The following is a 23,473-nucleotide window of genomic DNA, read 5'->3' as shown; positions in this document are numbered from 1 at the left end:
CTTGACAGAGAACAGAACACATAGGGCAGCCAAGATCCAGAGAAGAGCTTTGAATGTCCTTCAAGAAGCCTGAAGAACTATTCCTGAAGACTGCTTACATAAATGCATCATTACACCTATTTTGCATTATCGCTATAAACATATTTTTAAAAATTGAGCAGTGGCTTTTTTACAGTACTGTATATATAATTATTTTATGCAGCAACCAGAAGAGGGTCTTACCTTGGTGGTACCTGAGCAGGTGTTTGTCACGGAGGTATTTGAGATATGTGGTTTTTATAGTGTTGAAGATGCTTCTCAAGCCCTCCTTTTGTCTAATTATAGACCCCTATACACACACACACACCCACACACCCACACACTCACACACACATGAATACACACTCTTTCCCCCATGTATACTGTGACCTGTCATTTAGACACCAACAGCTCCTGGCAAAGTTCACTGTCAGATCTTAACCAAGAAGATTAATATCTTAGTGAGATGTGACACAGATCCTGCAGATTAGCTACAACTGCTGTTTCAGGTTTCCCTCCATCAAAATGATTATTAAAGAACAGAGGTCAGAAATGTAGTTGTTGGCTGTCACAGCCAGCTGTGGTGAGGCAAATGAGGTTTAAACCTGAATGCAGTAGGTATATTTAGTGGTAAATTGTTGTAGATTTAAGAGCTGCATTAATATTTTACATAGTTAGCCATGAATATGTTTCTTCCTTACTTTAATTTTCACTATAACATCTTGCCAAAATCAGAGAACAATACTGAAGATCTGCAGGTTCTTGATTATCACATAATGCTACTGATAAAACAGTGACTGAAAAACGTGCAGAGCAAATGCATCATAAATAATAGAAACTACAACACTGCACCCACTTAACAAATGAGATGCTGCGTCGCATTACTAATAATTCAAGATCTAGATTTCAAAACCAAAAGTATGAAAACAAAAAGGTCTAAATGTGCAGTATTTCTTTCAAGTTTCTGTCTTAAAGAGTGGATTTATCTCTTGTGAATTACACACCTTCAATGCCACAACAACCTATTAAAAGTGTACTGTTAGTTTCCCTTGCATGTCAGACTTATCTCGATCTCTATAGAACTGCATTGCTGGTTGACTGGATAGCTATAGGCCACAACTGTACTGAGAATACCCATTGTTCTCCAGTAATATAGAAGAAAGGAATTATCAGTGCCAAAGAGCTCAAGGTGAAAGAAGACATTTGTCACATTATCCAGACATGTGTCACTCTGTCTCATCTGATTTCTACCTCCCAGGAAACTTTTTTGGAAAGAACTCACTGGCCATTCTTTTGCACCTTACTTGTCTTAATCCAATTATTTTTCTGATTGCGAGGTCAAAGGTGAATTATGTCGGGGCATTATGTTTAATGTATTCGCTATCTATCAATATCCAATACATTAAGCAGAAAACAGGATGCAAAATGTTGAAAAAGAGTAACTATTTTTAGCAGGGTATGGTACTCAGATCAAACAGGGATGTCATAACAGCGATCTCCAGCAATGATTTGTGTGCAGCTTTAATGGCTCCTTTCACCAAGAGCTATAATGATTACTGACACACAATCACACTAGAAAAGAATGAAAACGAGGCACAGGGGAGGGCAAGGATTTAGACTTAGGAGAAAGAAGATACACTGGGAAGCTTGTTGGGAGATGGTACTGTACTCTGTGGAGGTGTATAGTTGATAAGATCACCAGTATTGCTATTAACGCTTCTGGGTGGGAATATAGGATGTCACTTGGACAAGTAACTGAGAAGCCTGTATGTTTAACAATATTTGCAATATTTCGAAGTTCCAGAGGGGGATTTTTTTAGGCTGCCAACTTGTAATAAATACATAGAAACATTTTCTCCTGTGACATAAAACTGTAATCATCTTACACTGTAAAAAAAAATGCTGAATAGGTTTTGGTTGCTTTTGATGATAACAGATATTTTGTTTGTGTCATCAAGTGGCCGAAGGAGCACGAGTAAAATTACTAACTGTTGGATTGTTATTAGAAACCCATGACTCTAACCACATTTCAATGAAGTTCTGCCACACAAATGTACAACGTTTTGTTCATTTTCTGCAATCCTTACTTTTTGTAACTTAAAATTTAATGACTCATATAAATTAAGCCATCTGAAAAGTCTGGAGGGGAAAGTAAAAGTAATAAAATCTTAAATCAAACCTCCACCAAGGTAGTTCATTCTTTAAGCAGGATTTACTTTTTAAGGGAATAGTATTTTATTTTTTATACATTCATTTTGATTTCTTTGTTCTTTTTAAATGTACCTTAAAATGTTTGGAGTGCAAACAAGTTTAAAGTGCCAGCTTTTGTTATTTGTCCTCTTGAAACCCACTTTAATATACTTGACATGCTTTTTAGTGTAATTATTTTTATTTATGTGGATTTAGTACGTGTGCAGCATTCATTTCATTGCTTAATAAAATTTGTTTAAATGTTTAGTATTAAATATCAAATAAAAAAAAGTTCTTGATCACAAGTTTAGTTTGTTTTTCAAAAAATAATAATGATGATACATGTTCAGGAACATTGTACATGTATTCAAATTGTTATGTATTTAAACAGTTAACCTGTTACTGCAATGTACACAACAGAGTCATGATAAAAAACACAAAATAAAAAGGTAGTAGAATTTTAAGCATAATTTTAAAGATACAAGACTTTTATGAAAGCCTGACCTTATTTGACCCTGAAGAAGAGGTCAGAGGTCCAAAGTAATGTCATATTTAGAATACCCATCTATAATTCCCTATGTTCCCATATGTTGTCAGTACAAACACTGACAGTAAGAAACATAGTTTTAAGTAGCTCAAATAGCATCATTATCACTTTGCCTTTCAGACCAATCTATTGACCTTGACCACACCTGTAAGAATCATATTTTCTAACTTTTCTAAGTCAAAATTTTTTGACCAATAAATCATGAAGCTGATCTTTAAGACATGTAAGAATAATTTTAATGGATTGTTAGCATGACCCCACTTTACAGGCATACAAAGTTTTATCAGAATTCATTCGAAACCTTTCAAGCTATTATGTTTACAGACAGACTGACACATACGCACGCACGTACGCACACAAGCGCTACCAAAAGCATAACTTCATTGGCAGAGGTAATAAAATAACAATATTAAAATCAATTCTAAAATGTACTGGGAGCCAGTGTGAAAAAAGGCGGAGTTCTGTACAGTCTGCAGTCATTCAGTAGATTTTTTTGCTAAGACAAGTAAAACAGCCACTGCAGTAATCTAGAAACAACAAAATAAAAGTATGTAAATTATTCTCTGTATCTTTAAATATTAAAGTAGATCTTATTTTTTTAAATATTTCTAAACATAAAATACCTGAGTAAATGTAAGTCGTTACTTTCTGGACAACAATTATTTCCTTTTAAAAGGTGAACAGGAGTTGCTGCTTAGCCTTAACTTCAGTGTGGTTTGGTGTCATCTGCTGGGCAAAATTAAACACAGTTTAAATGCTTTGTTGTTGTTGGGTCTGAGACACTCATGATTTACCAGCATTGAGGAGTGCAAGCCAAAGACGCAACTTCCACCACAGCACAGTCACAGCCATCGTTTGGTGCATTTTATTTTCCAACCATCCATCCATTTTCTTCCGCTTATCATTTTCAGGGTTGCTGAAGCTGCCATAGGGCGAGAGGCAGGGTACACCCTAGACAGGTCACCAGCATGTCGCACAGCTGACGCAGAGAGACAGACCAACCATTCACACTCACATTGGTTCATTTTATTTTAAATCAGAAAATTCTAATAAATATCCAAAAAAGTAATAAATAAAATATTCAAAAAGAGATTTAAAAAATGAAGTTCATATTAGAAAAATATTTATGAGGTTTTGCTGGATTACTAACTGGGCAAAGCAGTGAACACTATAGGTTGATTTTTTTTTGTTTGTTTTTTGTTTTTTTAATTATTTATTTTATAATTTCAGTGAAAATTAGCTTAGCACCAACTAACATGAAGATGGCTTTAGGGTGGGTCCTGATCTAGAGGTGGAGGGTCAGTGCTGTAAGTTGCATTTTATACAGCTTTGCTGCTAAATAGTCTCTCCTACATTATTTTACATTATTCACCCTTTAAAATCTAAAAAGATCAGTCTGCCAGTGTGTCTGCAATAATCCTGAAGGATAAGTCTACAAAAAGTCTACAAATGCAACAAGTCTGTTTATATGTCTAAAGTAAATGTGTAACAGTCCAAACTTTAATCCCTCTCATGAGGTTATCCATGCTGCATTCCTGTGCGGAGCAAATAAGATTTGAGCCTGTTGCCCAGTAATAAACTCAATGATGATGTGAGGAAAGTCTCAACAGTGGCAGGGTTTATAACACACAGTCACAGCCCTTTGTCACATGACAAATGTTTGCCAGCACCAGCCAATAATCAAATTAACTGCACAGGCAGCAAAAGACCAAAAGGAAGGAGGGGAAAAATGAGTCCAGAGGTTCAGTCTCTCTAAAGACGCCCACATGACTGACCCAGCTGTGTCAGCAACAAAGAGACAGCCAGCGAGACTGCCTGATCCCAGGTAGCAGACGACATGTCTAAACAATCTATGATTATCTGTCCTCTTTCAGCTCTCCACAGACAGGATCTGGTATTTTTACTTTTTTACTTCCAAGGTTATGTGTTTGTAATTGTTATTAGAGGACATACAAGACAATGGGATAAAGCCAGCATCTGTGTTATGAGCCTGTGGGAGTCTCTTTATGTCTTGAGAACTTCTCAGATTTGAGTTTTACATCTCCACGGAAAATATTAAACCCATCACCATTTGTGCAGCAGCGCGGTCTACAGTATACAGTATACTGTTGATGTTTTCTATGCTTTTTAGCTTCAAAACATAAACGTAGCAATCTTCAAAAATTCCCAAAATTTAATTTCCACATCCATGCATCATCCGTCCGTTTTTGAATAAGCCATGTTCAGATATCCTTCTTGATACAAGGACTCGACTAATGCAGATTAGGCACATTTCTTGTGATCTGATTGCACACCAGCAAGCCAAGGTAATAACTAGATGGGTAACTAAATATGCATCCCTTGTTCAGTTGGGTTTATATTTTGTAACTGCAGAGGTCAGTGCATATAATTTCCATCCTACTAAAACCACCACTCAGTTCCCCTTGATCATGGAAAGACTTCCACCCAAGAAACAACCACTAACTAAACTTTAGATTGGTGATGAATTAATTTGGCCAGAAAGAAAAATATCTGTTGGAACAGGCATTATAATGTGATTTCTTTTTGTTGCATAATTCATGACTGCTCCAGACACTCTAACCTCAGTCATTTGTTCTCTGAAAATGAAGGAAACCAGACCAAAGCAATGAACAGGAAGCGTGGTTCTGAAAAAAATACTTTCCTCTTCCTCCTCTGCATGTTTTCCTGTTCCATGGGCAATCCCTCTCTCTCACACACACACTCTCTCTCTCTCTTCCACCCTATTCCCCTTTATCTTTTACTCTGTACCTATCTTACTATGTACCTTGCTGTGTCTCTTTCCTGAATGTTGTTTTCACAGTGTGGTCTAAGTGATTTCCCTCTAAACTTATACACACGCCTTACTGAAGCTTTTCTTTTAGTTGTGAGCAGTATTTTTTTAAGTATACTTCCAAAACTTTGCCAGAAAAACAAAATGAAAACAAAAAATGAAGTTCTACTTTTAACTAGCAGCTTTAGAAGTAAACTTTTTCATTTTCCCCTCTGAGCTGTTTTTCCCCAGACACGGCATTCAGCCAGGAAGAATGAAAGATACTCATTAGCAGTTTTAACACAACGCGCATGATATGCACAAAGAGCTCTATTCATCCTACTGTGGCGTTACTATATATGAAATGAGATATGGATGGTTCATTTAGAACTGCACAGACTTGTACCTCAGTGGTTACAGCTAAAAGGGACACCAATAGTATTTTTTCTCTTGCTATACTTTTTCTTTCTGAGCAAAAATCTCGGTCCATCTCCCTCCTGAGTTTTTTTTTTTTTTTTCCGTCTAAGCAGACAGCATATGCACGCCTTCAGCAGACGACCCACTTTTAGACTGAATAGACTATTCTGCTGCTCCTTCTGTCATCACTGTGTTTACCACGGGGGTCTGAAGCTCAAGCTCATATCCCAACTCACTACTTCACACTTTATTTAAGATTACAGCAGACTGGGTGAACATGTAGAGATGGATTTTATGAAGCTGTTTGGCACCGTTATAGCCGTTTTTTTCCACCCTGGATCCGCTTCTAAACTAAATGGTAAGAATTTCTTCGGAAGAGGGAAAACTCCCCGTTTTAACAACTTTGCGAGGGTGTAATCGAAATGCGTTTTATTTCCGAGGTACGCCATGACTTCGATAATGTCTGCATGCAGCTCTACGCACGATCATAACTTGCATTTGTGTTGTTGTTGTTGTCATTGTGTATGATAACGGGGCTGAAACCAGAGCCGCTGGAAAAATGTGTCCACAGAGTGCGCAATATAATGATAAACAGCAGTCACAGCACAGCGGCACGGGATGTGGTGGATGAACTCAGAGTGAGAAAGTCACATAAATTAGCACCTTTAATGCGCACCGATAGGACTAATCGGATGCAATAATACTACTAACTATAGGCCTAAACAGCAGCATTATGTGCCATAACTACACCAACATAATGCAAATCCCTATAGTCTGCCTTTTCACTTCACAATCTCAGCTTGAAACCTATTGGCGAGTCACTTTGAGGCCACGGCTGGCTCTGTTGTCTCTCCCAGGCTACACAGAACCGATGTGCAATCAGTGCTTTTAGCCAGCCAGGATCAGTTTACTGTGAAAAGTTGAAGAGACTAGGGACAGTTGCAACTTTGCCTTTCTCTCGATCACTCAGAGACTGTTTGAGTTACTTCTAGACTAACCAAATGTTGATATATTAAACTTAGATCTGTTTGCTGTGTGCCTCATAATCTTAGCCAGTTTCCTCTTGAAAAAAAAAAGGGATTTTAATCTCAAGAGATTTCCTGGTTAAATAAAGGTTAAATTAGAAAAAAAAATAAATAGATAAATAAATTTCAAAAATACCCAGATGATTTTACACTCACTGGTCACTTTGTTAGGTACACCTGTTCAGCTACTTAATGAGCTAAATATCTCATCAGCCACTCACATGGCAGCAATTCAGTGCACTTAGGTATGTAGATATGTTTACAGAGAATGGTCTGAAAAAGAAAATATCCAGTGAACAGCCCTTCTCTGTGTAAACATGCCTTGCCAGAGGAGAATGGCCAGACTGCTTTGATTTGATAGGAAAGCAGCAGTAACTCAAAAAAAAAACCCTCTTTACGAGCAAGGTATGCAGAAGAGCTCCCCTAAACACACAACACATCAAAGCTTGAAGCAGATGGGCTGCAGCAGCAGAAGACCACACCGGGTGTCACTCCTGTCAGCTAAGAAGAGGAAATGCAGGCTACTATTTGCATGGGGTCACCAAAGAGTCTTGATTTCTGCTGTGACATTTGGATGGTAGGGTCAGAATTTGGTGTAAACACCATAAAATCATGGATTAATCCTGCCTTGTATCAACAGTTCAGGCTGTGGTGTAACGGTGTGGGGATATTTTCTTGGCTCACTTTGGGCCCCTTATTGTTGCTGACCATGTCCATCCTTTCATGACCACAGTGTTACCTGTGCCTTGAAGAATTAAGGCAGTTCTGAAAGCAAAAGGGGTGCACCCTGGTACCAGCAAGGTGTGTCTAATGAAGTGTTGAGTTAGTGTATATGATGTAGGACTCACTATCTTGATTTGAATGGAAAAAGTCTGATGATGCAGCTGACCTAGTCTCAAGGGACATTTGCACCATGATGAAACATTAAATTTTACTAATTCTTTTTTTTTTTGTCTAAATAGGCATAACAATTCTGAAAATTTGGTTGGATTTAAAATAATATTTTAACATTATTTGTACAGTAATAGTAATTATATAATTACTATTAATTAATTATATTTATCAAATATCAATGACTTTGTTATGGATCTTGAGTTACCTTGCAGATCCTGCTGAAGACATTTTCTGTATATTTTTATTTTATTTGCGTTAGATTTATCAGCATACGGTAAGAATTCACTTCGCGTTTTGTTTTTAGTTTGACTTCAGTGAACTAAAATGGTTTAGTCTTTAGTTTTAGCTACAGCAACCTTGCACTGCAGCAAACGTGAACCACAACTTTGCTGTGTTTCAGCTTTCCTTTGTTCATAAGAAAGTATATGCAACCATATACCACTTTTCCTATAACACAATAGATTCAGTTGTTCATTTTAACATAATAGCCTGTCGTGGTCTTATACTATATTTTGTCTTTCTATACAAAAGAAAAAATTGTCCCAAACCTAACTAACTTGAAGTATTATTGTGAGAACTGCTTTGATATAGTTGCCTTGCTGTCTTCCATGTCAAAGTGTCATGCACCAGCTTGCCACACTAAGTTTGACAGATGCTGAACATGGCATGTGGAAGGCAGCAAAACACTGATTTTAACTATATCTGAACTCAATCATACAAAGGGTTGAGGCAGCAAGTTTTTTTTGTTTTTTTTTTCCCAGTAAATGCAGTGGCTAATGTTGAAACTGCTGTTTAGCTGGTATGGGGGGGGGTCTCATTAAACATTTTCAGTATGAGTGTCATCACCCTGTAATGTTTTTGAGTGGAATAATAAGACCTGTTGTATCTGTCCCCACTTTCCGTTAATACACCCAATACTCAGCTAACATATCTGTATTTGTTTTATATGTGAAAAATGAGAAAACAAAATTATATTTACTGGCCTGAGACTTGTGTAGAAAAAAGAAAACTTTTTAAGGTATAAATATCAGTACCATCTGGTTGACTCTGCCCACATTGCAGTGGAAAGAATTTGGCAATGCAACCCAAACATTCTGGTTCCTATTTTTTCCGTGACACTGTAGGTTGCTAAAAAATCTTCCTGCCACATGGATACCACAGGAAGAGTTCAGAAAACAAAAACCCTGCATTTATCATCTTGTTTTCTCCTCAATACTCCCATTGGTATCCAGGCCAAAGAATATGTCGGAGCGGGACACAGCGCCCATGTTACAAGGCGTCCTACATCCACGACAGCAGGCGAAGGCTGACCTTTGAGGATGCCAGACAGGCCTGCAGGTTGGACGGAGGCGAGCTGCTGAGCATTGAGACGGAAAGCGAGCAGCGACTGATAGAGAGGTACATACAAAAGCTGGGGGCTGGTGATGGCGACTTCTGGATCGGGCTCCGCCGCAACCCACAACATTACACTGCCGGGACAACAAGCCCAGGTTGCCCCTCACAGTATTACTGGCTTGATGGAAGCAAGGCCAAGTTCAGGTTTGTCTCATTGTTTTAAAATATTTTCATCTGTATGTATAAATGTTTCAGCTGCATCTGTGAAAGCAGTATGAGTGGCCCCCTGAGACACAGTGTACTGTACATGGAAGGAAAAAAGCCATATTCAGTTGTGACTTAAAAAAAAAAAACTATTGGATTTAGGTGATGTTTGTGTGGGAGCGAAGGAATGCCAAATGTCTTTTGCAAGAATTTGGGAATGAGATAGAAATAAATGAAAATCATCTAAACTTGTGAATGTTATTTGTCATAGGAATTGGCACTGGGATGAGCCATCGTGCGGTAAGGAAATGTGCGTGGTTTTGTATCACCAGCCCTCCTCAATACCTGAGGGTCGTTTCCTGTTCCAGTGGAATGATGACTACTGCAGCTCCAAGAACAACTTTGTCTGCAAATACCCGGAAGGTGGGCTGGTACCTCACAGACACTAGTGATGGATCTGGTTTAGCAGAGCTGTAAAATGTTGAGATTTGGTACTCTTGATTTTTCTTTAGTTCTTAAAGCTACACAAAGCAGAATTGTATCTTTTAGAGATCATTATTGCAGTGTATCCACTTCTGCCAAGACCTAGATAGATCGGTAGAGTTTTCATGCTCTTTTCCCTCACATCTGATATTAAAATACAGCTTCTCAAATATTCATTTTTCAATGAACTGATTACATGAAAAGGGAAAAATGACTCACTTCTTTGTATAAAGCAAGTTTTAGCAGCCTCACCCATGTAACTATCTTCCTCTGAATAACCGTAATTTACTTCCATGTTTTACAGAAAAAGTACCAGTTTTTACTGAGGACAGAAACACAGCATATGCAGGTACAGCGCAGCGTTCATGCATGATTTTTCGCAATTTCTGATCACTTTTGTTCTCATGTTTACTTCCTTTTATTTAAAGGTTTCTATTTTTATAATCTGCAAGTAATGTCTGCAGGAAATATGCGGTGCATTCCTGCATAGGTAGGTTGTAATTCCCTTATAAGGAAAGTTATTGGAAAACAAATGTCAAACTCTTGAGTTTAACAAAACAAGAATTAATGCTTAATTAAAATGTGCACAACATATTTGATCACATACAGTGTGTCCCAACTGCTATGTGAGATATCAGTGCTGGATGCATTTCTGGAGAAATGTTCTGCGAAAAACTGAATCAAAAGGTGTTTGGTTGGCTTCAGATCAGCCAGCAAGGTCATAGAGATTTTACTTCTTTCCTCTTTAGAAACTCTTGTGTGAATATGTGCTTATCATGCTGGAATATTCCTTTTATTCCAGGTATCGGGCGACTGTCAGCGATCTTGTCAGCCAGTGTTTTCAAAAAACCGCAGGCACTGATGTTGCCTTGCTGCATCTATAAATGCTGCAGAGAGAGTGCTGACAGGGACTAGAAAGCAAGAGCATATTTTTTCCCATATTGGCCTCTCTTCATTGGCTCCCTGTTAAATCTGGAATCAAATTTAAAATCCTTCTCTTCACATACAAGGTCTTAAATAATCAGGCCCTATCTTATCTTAAAGACCTCATAGTGCTGTATTATCCCAATAGAGCACTTCACTCTCAGACTGCTGGCTTACTTGTGGTTCCTAGGGTATTTAAAAGTAGAATGGGAGGCAGAGCCTTCAGCTTTCAGGCTCCTCTTCTGTACAACCAGCTCCCAGCTTGGATTCAGGAGACAGACACCCTCTCTAGTTTTTAAGATTGGGCTTAAAACTTTCCTTTTTTGATAAAGTTCATAGTTAGGGCTGGATCAGGTTACACTGAACCCTCCCTGGAGGTTTCTTCCTGTTAAAGGGGAGTTTTTCCTTCCCACTATCACGAAGTGCTTGTTCATAAGGAGTCATTTTGGTTTTTGGAGGGTTTCTCTGTATTATTGCAGGGTCTTTACCTTATAATATAAAGTGCCTTGAGGTGACTGTTGTTGTGATTTGGTGCTATATAAATAACACTGAATTGAACTAAATTGAATTGAATTAAAACGTCATATCCAGAACGCCTTGTGCACTCGTGCAGCTCTACTGTATATCGTCACACTCACTCCCAGCTTTGTCATTGTCACTGTCAAAATTATGCATTCACTGCGTTATTCCTGGCCAAGTTCATGCTGAACATGCTGAATCCCATCTGGTGCTGGAAAATGTTATTGTGATCTCACCTGAACAAATAACATGCACCCAAGATTAATTCCGTTTATTTTCATGTTCTTCAGCAACGTTTGAGCTTGCTGATTTGTGCTAAAACACAAAGAAGGTTGTTTTTTTTTTTGTTTGCTTGTTTTAGTTTGGATGCTGTCCATCGCCGTTGACGTTATGTATTGTTGTTCACACTGTCTGAGCGGTCTTGGAAAACTTTCCTTTACTAACCCATGTGCCAAGTCTGAAGCATATTTCTATTTCTCAGAGCAAAACTGTTCAAGTAGTGCACCAGCCATGGCCTCACTGCAGCTCTGAGTACTGATTATATGGCTCTTTTTATGCCTACTAGATACTGCTGCAGGTGGTTTGGTGGCACAGTGGTGCAGTGTTTAATAATAGGTTCAAATCCACTGGCTGGCTGCGGCCTTTCTGTGTGGAGTTTGCATGTTTTCTCTGTGCCAGCATGGGTACTCTCTGGGTACTCCAGCTTTCAGCTTCCTCGCACAGTAAAAAGACATGCGTGTTAGGTTGGTGATTCTAAATTGGCTGTAGGCCAGATTGTGAACATGAATGATTGCCTGTGTCTGTGTTAGCCTTGTGACAGACCTGTTCCCCACCTCTCACCCTGTGACAGCGGGGATAGGCTCCAGTGCCTAGATAGCAAATAATGGAGTTTTGATGGATTCTTGCAAATGCCTTACTTTTGTAGCAGTTAAGTATCCTTGATATTTAGTTTGTTTATGCATTGCATCTACTACCCCGGAAAGTTTTTTTTTTTTAAGACATTGGGTTAAACTACATTATTTGCAATAATTTCTCCAAAGTAGCAGGGTGTGGTTGCTCAAGCCTTCTCAGCACTGGTGTATGATCCCTGTCTTTATTAGTCTTTGTCACCATAAAATATGTCATCATAACAAATGGAGTTTGAAATGTGTGTCTTATGTCTATGAAACACTTTTTCTACAGGACTCATACAGATATAAAATGCATTATTTGATTAACTAGTTATTTTTTATCTGTAATGAATTTAACTAAAATCATTAATTATGTGATAACATTTTTTAAAAAAAAAGCTAAATTATGAACTACTCAAATAATTTACAATATTTTTCACATTTACCTGTTAATTTGTTTTCTGGTTTCTTTAGTATCATCTTTGATTCCAAACATATTTTCAACCACGGAAAGTAATGACAGGATAAAAATAGGACTACCTGAATCATCAGGTAAGAAAGGAAATACTGATACTCAGCGCGCTATGTTTTGGGAAACTGAAAACCATTGTGTCACAACTGATGTTCTTTTCTTCGCAGTATCATTCTCCAACAACACCCTGTATGTTTCCTACATCCTTTATGCGACAATCCCTGTGCTACTGTTGCTGTTGTTTGCAGTTGCTGGTTTCTTTTGCTACAAACAACATGCTAAGAGGTAAAACTGAAAGCTATAAGAGTAATAAAAGTGCATATGATTATATCATTGTGACCCACTGTGCATAAGAAGAAGGGTATTTCTGTGCATAACGCATTTATTTATATTGCTGTTGAAAGTTTTGCATTACAAAATTTAGTGGGTCATGATTTTAACTTTGGTGTTCTCTCATATTCAGGAGGAAGACAGAAACAGAAAGCTATCCCAGCAGATCAAAACAGTGGGTCGTAACAACAGCTTCATCTTGCCCTGTGCAAGGACCTTATGCCTACAGTGACATTACCAAACTGCCTCACACTGCTCTGGACAGCAGGATATCAGCAGAAATCATGACAAAGTACTCCTGTGCTCCATCCCATGACTCGCAGTATAACGATTATGAGAATGTGTCATGTGTGGACAATGAGAGCGGCTTTGTGACCAATGACATCTATGAGCCCTGTAGAGCTCAAAGCCGGCGCTGCCGCAGTCAGACTGGATGGGTGGAAAACGAGATCTATGGATAACATTGGTGTCTACACATGTCCTTCAGCCTCAGACAGACTACAGTTACCTGTGTGATGGGGGATTTCTGAACAGCTTGGCCTTTTCTGCACAGGTTTCACTAGATTTCCAGTGCTACATGCTCGACATACTTTGACTACAAATCAGTGTATTTCATAAACCAGGGATTCTCAAAGTTTTGTCAACTCCAATGACTTCATATTCTTCTGCATATGTTTATATTTTTCTGATGTTTAAAATAAAATGTGTTATAGCCATACTAGTGGCATTGTTAGCTCCATGAATCACCATGCTAACATGCCAAGAAAGGCCGCTGACAACATAACGTGCAGCAGGTACATTGTTTTCCATGTTCACCATCGTAGTATGGATGCCCAAAATTGCAGACTAGTTCTACACACTAAATAAAGCTGAAGCTAATAGAATCTGATTGTAAAAGAAAGGGACTAGATGAAGGATCGTGAAAGTGATTCTGAAGAGGGCATAAATGCGTGCACACAATTTCATGGTAATCCACCCAACAGATGTTGAGACCCTAAGTGTAATCCACTAACTTTATAGTGGTACTTGCATTCATTGGAAGGCATAAACTGGAAACTGCAAGGTTACGATGCTAATTCATGTCATAAGGGTTCCAATATTTCACAAGATAAATGACAACTGGGTGAAGATACTGAAGAGTGGAATATTAAAGACATTAGTCTGTTTATCCTCTGGGGAAAATGCACAAATCTTCAATGCAGAGTTTATCCCATAGTCAACATTCATTATGTGTCTGACTCTGCACAGGTTGACACCTCCAAGCAAAGGAACTGCCTTTGAGTAATGTTTTTTTATGTTTGAACTCAAAGAAAATAACATTTTTGAACCTGCTTATTTCCTTTGTTCAGTTTAAGCCTTCGCCTCTAACCAATTATGTAATATTAAAGCAGCACTAAAGGTTTGAGAGGTTTGGGGGGCATTAATGAAACCAGCGAAGCATTAATAGTTCAGGTCAGCTTGGTGGTGCAGCAGTGCTGCTGAATCTGACATAACAGATTATGCAAATAGCCTAATCCTGCTGATGTTGCATCCACACAGGGTCACTCATTTTCTAAACAATCACATAAAATACTCAGCCCTTTTTAAAAAATAAATAAATAAATAAATAATGTCACCAGATATGAAGAGTCATGAGACCAAGAAGGCTTGCTGTTGACTTGCTGCTGTGAAGAAGATGTCAAGCTCAGGATATGTGTTGACCTTTTCTCTAAACTTGAACTGTGGTGTCATCCCTGTGTAAGGCTTCCCGTTTGGTCTCTGATGTCAGAGACCAGCAGAGAACGCAAGGAAACACTGATGGCAGAACTGCACTGGCCAAAATAAACCTCAAAGTTGTGTGGTTTCCTGACTCCACCTGATTGGGTGAGAGGTTCGACCTTCTCACTGATCTGGCAGTACAGAAACTTTTATTTATTTGATTTTTGGTGAGGCCAGTTTAGAATATATCACACCATTCATCAAAACGTGCATTTTCTTGTAAATTTAAAAATCACTCTTTGCATTACATATACAAATGCCTGTGTTATTTCTGAATGTGCACTGAGTGGGTGTTGGATCGGTGTCTTGGAAAGATGAAGCAAGCCCAGTAAGGAGAGGCTGAGTGTGTTCTTGGAGAATGTTAGACAGGAAATGCCAAAAGCACATCTGGAACTCTTACATTCAGGAAGTCTATGCGTGACAGCGGAGGCCTTCAGAGCACTGCGCTGCCTGCCTGCCTACTTAGCAATCCACTGTTCTCTGTTTGACTGTCACTACATACCATTACGAGAAGCACTGCCGAGTGTAGATCTGTGCTGCAATTCAGACATGAAGTTGGATCCTATTCCTGATGTTTCACATATTATGGTTGCGTTCTCTATTTAATAAATATATGTATATATTAAAATGTGTTTCTGTGTGTGAGTGCAGGGCATTGTTTGAGTGAATGAAGTGCAGTCAGTCAACCACTGTACTGAGAGCAGCACTTGAAAGGAAAATATGGAGCCTGGTTTCAGTTTTCTATTTTTGCCAACAGATGGTGCTGTCATGTAGCTGACAAAAGTTTCTCTGTGGCTGATAAAATGTCTGGGGTTCTGCATGTTCCATTATATAATGTTATAGATTAGTAATGCACGTCGCAGCTATGCATTTATCTGGTTTATATTGTTTGAAGCAGAAATGCTGGGGATTCAAGGATTTCTTTTTCATTTTTTTTTTTAATTTAAATAAAACAAGTCGGGGTTTGTTGTTTTGTTTTTGTTTGTTGCCTAATCTTTTTTTTTTTTGCAGAGCCCACTTTAACCAAGTACAAGTAGCAAGTTTCAGGCTGGTTCAGAATGCTTTTAGCCCCTCTCCCCTGCATTTTTCACTCGCAGCCGACAGAAGCCTATAAAACACCTGCAGGGCAAAAACTTCAAAGTTACCTATGCGCGCAATCAAGGAGGGCAGGCGAGCAAACAGATTTCAGAATAGCAATTTTACCGGTTGACGTAAGAGGTGGGTCTGGTTGTCTTGGCAACCAATTGGCACTGAAGTGTGGAGCGGCTCGGTGGCCCCGCCCCCTGTACAAATACCCCCATGGCTTTGACGTCAATGCACGTCAACCGGAGAACATGATGCCTCTTTGCAAGTCAACTCGTGTGTTCTCTAGCCGATAGAGGTGCCTCAAGCCGAAATATTATAGCTCTATTGTATTGGAGAACGTGGTGTGACAGCCCGCGGGCTCAGCAAATGGCCAGCGTCGTATCGCCACACTAGCGGAGAGTGTCGCCACAGTGGCGTTCAAGCTGGCAGGGCGACACAGAAATCAACTTTGTGTATTTTTAATGGACACGCTTCGAGCGGCGGCAGCGGCAGCGGCAGCAACAGCGGCGGCGGTAACGGCGGGCGGTTTGTTTTCCTTTCGTCTTTATCTCGAGCTGCTCAAGTAAGCCCGAGTCTGCCCCTCGTGTGTCCCCGCACGTCTGGCTACCTCCTACTCTTCCACAAACAGTCCCATTTTAGAACAGCATGGTCATGGCTGACAGTGTCCAAAAACCGCTGATCCGGGGTCCGGGCCGAGTGGGCTTCTACGACATCGAGCGCACTTTAGGAAAGGGCAATTTCGCGGTCGTGAAGCTGGCCCGCCACCGCATAACCAAGACGGAGGTGAGTCTGTCGGCAAACTAGTTAGCCTGAAAGCTAACTTATGCTACTGTTTTAGCGGAGTTACATAACTTTTTATGCACTAGTTGACACCCTAGATATTCTCAGCAGATACCGAATTGCTCTCCACATCGTGCACTAAATACATCTTGGATCAGATAACTACCGGCCACTCGACTGCTCCAGCGCGAGCAACAGCTGGTGTGCCTGAAAGCTGCAGGTACGGGAGCAGTGAATGACTGCACGTTCACCCCTCTCAGCTGACATCACTGCCAGTAAAAAGGTCTGACCACCAGTGCTGCTGGGAAACACAAACTGTAAACATGCATTCTTTATTATTTTATACATGCACCCCTTTGGTTACCGACCCAGACGGTACCACAGTGTACCAACTCAAGAGTATGGATGGTGTATCTGGGGCGTGCAGCATGGGTCGGCGGTCCCCTTATGTAATTCAGGTAATAATGTGATTTAGTTGTTTCTTGTCCCAGCAGTGCCTGGAGCTTTGTGATGAGCAGGGGTATACCAGCCATAGTCTGTAATTGGAAAGCAAAGTGTTTTGCACGCATGCTTGCAGACTCTGCTTTTTAAAGGGGGTCTTCACGTAGCTCGGAGTGATATTACAAACACTGCACACTCTGAGGCGATGCAGCATGAGCGCAGAGGGAACAGGGCTTGGGTTTGTCTGAGTTTACTTCTGGTTTTATGTCAGCTTTGTGCAGAAGGGCCATTCTCAACCAGTACCACGGAGTGCCATGACTTTCAGCTGTAATGACAGAGACACAAGGAATTTGCTGTAAAGAGTGTTCAGTTAGGGGGAAAAAAATAAATAAGGTTGTGTTATGTGCGGTGATAAGCCTGGAGAGCTGTTGCACACTTTGATCTCTGGAGCTTCCAACTGATTACACTGTACAGAAAAGACAAAGATTTACATCATTCAAGCAAGACCCTTGGTAGGTTTAATGAATAACAAGGCAACAAAATGGCTCTTTGGGCTCTTATCATGTTAGTGGCACAGCGTTAGTCTAGCTAGGTAATCTGCACCGTGTAACAACAGCTCTGTGGATGCAGGTTTTAATTTCACTAAGCAACTGCACTTCTCCCTCCGCTGGAGTGGTATTAAAGATGAATGAAAACATGCTTCTCATTGGGTGTTTTTAGGCTGGACTTGGTAGAGGTCACTCAGCGATGGTCAGAGAGCAACTGCAGTTGCCTGGCTCTGCCAGGCCCACTGCCAGAGCCAGACTGTTGGGTTTTTTTTTTTTTTTTTTTTTTTGTTTTTTTAATACAGTGGCCAAGGTCAGCTGGAGAGGCAGGTTATCAACTTATGTGATGCCATCTGCCTAGAGAATTTGCCCTGCCACAAGTGCATCAGTGTAAAGAAAACCAGTGTCCTGACACATGAAACAGCAGATGTGGTGTGACGATGGGCATATTCCTGGTCAGTGTTATCTATGTGTGAATAACCTACTTTTTCTACAGTATGCATGGACCCTGCATGTTATACTGACCCTTTCATCCCATTAAGTACATATTGCAGTTTGTGGGTTTACATAGTGCTGGACCATTCCCATGTGGTCTAGTCTGCCAGCTCAGGAGGTAGTACATCTATCCATATCTAATTATAGGGTCATCATTTCTTGCATTGTATATGTTAAATTCCCCCTTAACTCATTGTCCTCAAATGACCTTGTGCCAGCACAGTTCACAAGATGGCTTGTGGTGTGTGTGGGTTTAGTTTTGTTGACAATGTAATCAGCTAGCACAGATCTTTTCATGTTAGATACCCTGCTGTCCCTCTGCAGCAGAACAAAGGCTTTGAATCTTGTGCCCTAAGGGTCTGCACAGGTAGCTGGAGTGCCATTAAAAGATCTGGATTCCTTTCTAGGATTTAATCCTGAATTGCACACCTGTCTGTATCTAGATAGGGAGATGGTAATAGAGAGCGTTAAACCTATCAAAACACCCATTACTACTCATCTGTAAGTGCTAACTATTAATATGTTAAAGCAGGTCAAAATGAGTTACAGATTTGTCTTTAAAGTTAACATTAACTCATCGCCACATGAGTCAAAGCATTACATTTCCTTTGAAAATACAAAAATGCAGGTTCATCTAGCAGAACACACACTTGATTCAACTGTTGTTTCAAAACACTGTTACATCAGCGGGCAGTGCACTGTGCAAGCCAGTCACTGCAATTGCACATTCCTGGTGACAATTTTTTATAATGTGAAAAAGATCTGCTGTTTATCTGATCGTCACGCCACAGACAAAATGCATGTGATAAGTTTCCAGAGGAAAATCCAGTGTCAAACAGTATTCTTTTGCCCTCAGATAAACCCTCAAACGACAGGGCTCTGCAACCTACCTCGCCTTTTTGGGACGGTAGTTCTATTCCCAGTGCTGCCACATTCAAACGGCTTGTTTTGTCTGAACAGTCCAAAAGCTAAAGGTTTTCAGTTTTATGTCATAGAAGACTTGGAAAACCAGGAAATATTTATATTTCTGAGAGAGTGACCAGAATTCTGACTTTCGTTTACCTTTCTTTTTTCAGGATTCTAAGAAAAAAAAGTCTCAAGTCTTGGAAATTCTTAATAAAAAATAAAAAAAAATAAAAATCTTAATTCAGATATTTTTCCTCAGAATTCCTCAGATAAATAATCTGTTGATCAGTTAATATATCTAAAGTCTTAATGTTTCAGCTCAAGCCCCACTACTGTATAAGTCAATACGCTTATTCCTGTTGTCCGCTGAGTTTTCCAGCTTAGTCTAACGGTGGTGTGATTGCTGAGAGCTGGGATCTCCTGTTTGCTCTTTCAGTTTGGCTCGCAGATGCTTGGAACACTTCTGATGAAATGTTGTTTATGACACAGTCTGAAGGAAAGATGTTCATGTTGCCCTGATACTTACCGGACATCGTTAATCAAAGCCAAGAGTGTTAGAAGTTTTGCGTGTGTGATTTACATTTGTTCATGTCATTGTGGTCTTGTGTATATCCAGTAAAGCGGATGGATGCATCAGTGGGATCTCCCATGTAATTTTTCATTATTTGAAGATTGTTTACAAAGGTTTCGGTGCCGTTTTCTCATTAGATGAAAAAAAAAAAAAAGCTGAAGAGGAGCAGGCCGTCTGTCTTTGTTGCTTGGAGAACATTAAATTCCTGTCTGCACTTGTGTTTGTGTGAATGTGGGGAGCTCTTTGTCATTGCCCATCAAAGTCTGGTGTGCTGTAACAATGACTCCATTGTGTGCTATTAAGAAACTGACTGTTTACAGTTGTGTTGTTGATGCTTGATTCTGCAGGTGGCCATTAAGATCATCGACAAGACCCAGCTGGATGCTGTCAACCTGGAGAAGACCTACAGAGAAGTTCAGATCATGAAAATGCTGGACCACCCCCACATTATTAAGCTCTACCAGGTGAGTCTCTGGCTTCGTTGTGTGTACCGCAGCATCCTTTGTGTGCACGGCATGCCAGATGGGGACTTAAATGATTAATCTTTTTGGATGTGCTGAGTTCATCTTTCTGCTTTGGATTGGACAACAGCATATCATGATTTTTTTTTTTTAGGTTATTATTTATTTAAAATCTCCCAAAGGTAATATTTTTTAATTTTTATTCCCCTGTGTTGTTGTTTTGTAAAGATAAGTAGTTTAATTTTTTTTATTTTCTTCTTTTCTGATCTGTATTTTTTTAATTTTGTTTTTGTCTCCCACTTGACAAGCTTTGATCAAGAGTTTTTCTGGAGATTTATTTTTGGCTTGAGTGCTTAGATCTAACTTTTTCTTTGACTCGTTCCATCCCAACCCCTTGTGATCTTTCACTGACATTGTGGTGGTGATGTTGGAAGAATGAAAGTACTGCATATATTTAAACAGGAATTTAACAGTTTACAAAAAAGTTTAAGAAATGTATTAAGAGCTTCATCACGCAGGCCCAAATTCACACATGTTCTTGGTTATTTTCTAATGTAAACTGCTGTAATGGGTGCTGAGAGTTGGTCTTTATCATCAATCAAGCCCTAACTGTACAAACAGTCTCACAGAACATCAGTGGTCAATATTTGTGGTTTGGAAACAATGTTGAAAATGTACATTGATGAGGACACGAGTCATTTTTGTTCACCCAGAAAAGTTATCCTGAGCCTGCTGATAATCTTTTTTTTTTTTTTTTTTTTTTTTTTTTTTTTTTTTTTTTCCCTTTTCTTCAAAGAATACGTGCTCTTTTCCACATCTCAAGTCAAAGACTATCTTTGTGAAGTCAAGTCAAGTCAAGTTTATTTATAAAGCACATTTAAAACAACGACGTTGACCAAAGTGCTGTACAAGAACTATAACCCCAAGGACTATACTAAATAAAAAATAAATAAATAAATAAATAAATAAATAAATAAAAATAAAATAAAATATATATATAATAATACATGGCAGGGGCGAGAGTGTACCACAATGCATGTACAATATGCATTGTAGTGTGAATCCAGTGTGACAGCTGTTGAAGGGACCTAGAATTTGCACACATGAATTTGCACGGATCAGTTTTGTGGAGCAGAACATGCTGCGGCTCCTCACTGATCTTCTTTCAGGCCCTTAAGCAGTAGTGGTATCAAAGTGCAGGACCAATCCAGGTCATTTTCTATTGCATTAGCAAACAACTGTGAGCTAGCAGAACCTGCCACTGCAGTTAAAGATACGAGAGCGTAGTTAATGACTGACTGGCTCACTGCACTTTTTTCATCTGTGTATGTGTTGTACACTATATGAAGATGCCAGCGGCAGAAATTTCACAAACTATTTTTTGGGCCCATCAGATTTGACCTTTGTTTTACAACTAGTTTTTACTGACTGCTTGGATTTTATTACTTCATGGGACTACAATGGTAAATAAATACATTGTATTTATTTAATACTTTGTATTTATTTAACACTGGAACACCTTGTCAGTTTTTATTTGCTAAAACAAACTGAAAGCAGAAAAGTCAGATTTTGATCCATCATGCAGTACCATCTGGAAAACATCTGATTGGCAGCAGCTTCATTTTCCAGCATGACAACAATCTCAGACACACTGCCAATGCAGAAAAAACATACCAGTGTAGAAAAACACACAATGGAACACTATCAGTCATGGATTGGCCTCTCCAGAGCTCAGACCTCAACATTATTGAAGCAGTGTGGGATCATCTTGACAGAGAACAGAACAAAAGGCAGCCAACATCCAAAGAAGAGCTTTGAATATCCTTCAAGAAGCCTGCAGGACTATTCCTGAAGACTACTTAAAGAAGTAATAAGGAGGTTTGGCTTAGAAAGTTCAGGCTCTGTTGAAGAATAGTTTTCTTCCCAAATATTGACTTTCAAACTTGCCTTATATACTGTATTTACATGTGTGTTTGCACATATTTTGCTGCACGCATTTCACATTTTCTTAGTAAAATATAAAGAAATTAGGTAATTCAAGACTTTTGTACACTACTGTAGTAGTATCTAATGTACACAGTACAAAATTCTTTGTTTTTGTGGGTACCTGCAGCAAAGAATGCTAGTTTGGTATTGCTTTAACCGGCCTGCATAATAAATTTCAAAGCAGCCTTTTAACAAGACATGAAGCGTCTCTTTGCCTTGAGTTGATATTTGGGTGATTTCATAAGCACAAACTATTAAGTACATAAACATCCCCCCCCCCCCCCCCCCCTCTGTGGACACAGGAGCTGTTGTGTTATAGTTCAGTATTCCACTGGTCTATATCTGAATGCAAAAGACATAATCCAGAGTTTAAAAATTGGACATTTTAAAGGGGAACTCTGGTCTTGTTCCTTTCCCATAGGCCTCCTTGTCTGAAGACATCCTGATATGTTAGAGTAGAAAAGCACAGGGTGCATAAGGAAATCAATGTTGCCTACATTCCCTTCAGACTGGGTACTGGTATTGTGCATGTGGTTCACTGTCACCCTGCCATGAGTTGATGGGAGACTTAAAGAGAATATAGAATATAGCTGCTGTTAATGTTATTAACACTTTATTAATTCTTAATGTGCATTTTTTTTTAATGGTGACATGATGCTTAACAGGATAAATAGGATTAATTTAAAAGTACTATTAAACCAGAACCCAGTATCAGCAGAATGAGCTGTGCTGAAAATATTTAGATCATGCAACTAAATAATTTCTCTTGTACCACCTGGGTAACTTTACAGTGTTCACATAAATTTTACTAGACTCTCAAAAGTATGTTTTCTAAAGTGACTGATTCTGATTGTTGGACTTTATTGCTGTTTTAGCTAGGCAAAGGCAAACACATTTCACATACGGTAGTTATCATGATAAAATAGCCTAACTACTGATAACTCAACAGTTTTGGTGATTCAATTATATTGCATAAGCCTTTGGATCCTGTTACATTTACTGTGTAGGAAAAGTAAATGAGTGTTCATTATCATTACACAACCATGTGGCACTATTCCAGCTTTCTGCTGAGTTATTTTGGTGCGTATCATTATTTCCAGCAGCCTAACCATCCAATCAGCACTCGTCAATTAGTGATTTCCTTTCCAGTCTCATAAACTGGGATTGGCACTGTAGCCCAGAGGAAAGCCCTAGCCAATGAAGATGCACGAAGATACAGAACAGTGGACCCAGACTCTTGTTTCTCATGCGTTGTGTAGCCTCTTCTGTATTAACCCCTTTATTTCCCTTACTTTTTTTTGTCCATCTCACAATCCTCTGGCTGTGTTCAGTCTTCAGCTCTCTACTTTCCGGCTTATTCCAGTTGATGTTATTTCTTTCAAAATTACCAAACCACTTTCAGAGTAATGCAAGTGTTTTATTGAAT

The 23,473-nt window shown here is 39.2% G+C and overlaps 2 protein-coding genes across 2 annotated transcripts; both read left to right on the top strand.

Moving 5' to 3' along the window:
• Positions 1-6,067: 6,067 nt before the first annotated feature.
• LOC115790822 (chondrolectin-like) lies at positions 6,068-13,879 on the top strand. Its single transcript, XM_030744787.1, has 7 exons — positions 6,068-6,300; positions 9,094-9,400; positions 9,672-9,823; positions 10,188-10,232; positions 12,691-12,768; positions 12,856-12,973; positions 13,152-13,879. Exons 1-7 carry the CDS (start codon positions 6,228-6,230, stop codon positions 13,477-13,479), a joined length of 1,101 nt encoding a protein of 366 aa, XP_030600647.1. The 5' UTR covers positions 6,068-6,227; the 3' UTR covers positions 13,480-13,879.
• Positions 13,880-16,091: 2,212 nt separating this feature from the next.
• Positions 16,092-20,985, top strand: LOC115790987 (serine/threonine-protein kinase SIK2-like). Its single transcript, XM_030745043.1, has 3 exons — positions 16,092-16,645; positions 19,948-20,064; positions 20,858-20,985. The coding sequence occupies exons 1-3, from the start codon at positions 16,508-16,510 to the stop codon at positions 20,954-20,956; spliced, it is 354 nt and encodes a 117-aa protein (XP_030600903.1). The 5' UTR covers positions 16,092-16,507; the 3' UTR covers positions 20,957-20,985.
• Positions 20,986-23,473: the final 2,488 nt, after the last annotated feature.

The sequence above is a fragment of the Archocentrus centrarchus genome, chromosome 13 (genome assembly GCF_007364275.1).
Source record: "Archocentrus centrarchus isolate MPI-CPG fArcCen1 chromosome 13, fArcCen1, whole genome shotgun sequence".
NCBI lineage: Eukaryota > Metazoa > Chordata > Actinopteri > Cichliformes > Cichlidae > Archocentrus > Archocentrus centrarchus.
Note: the sequence above shows the minus strand (reverse complement) of the source record. Positions and strands in the feature narration are given on the sequence as shown.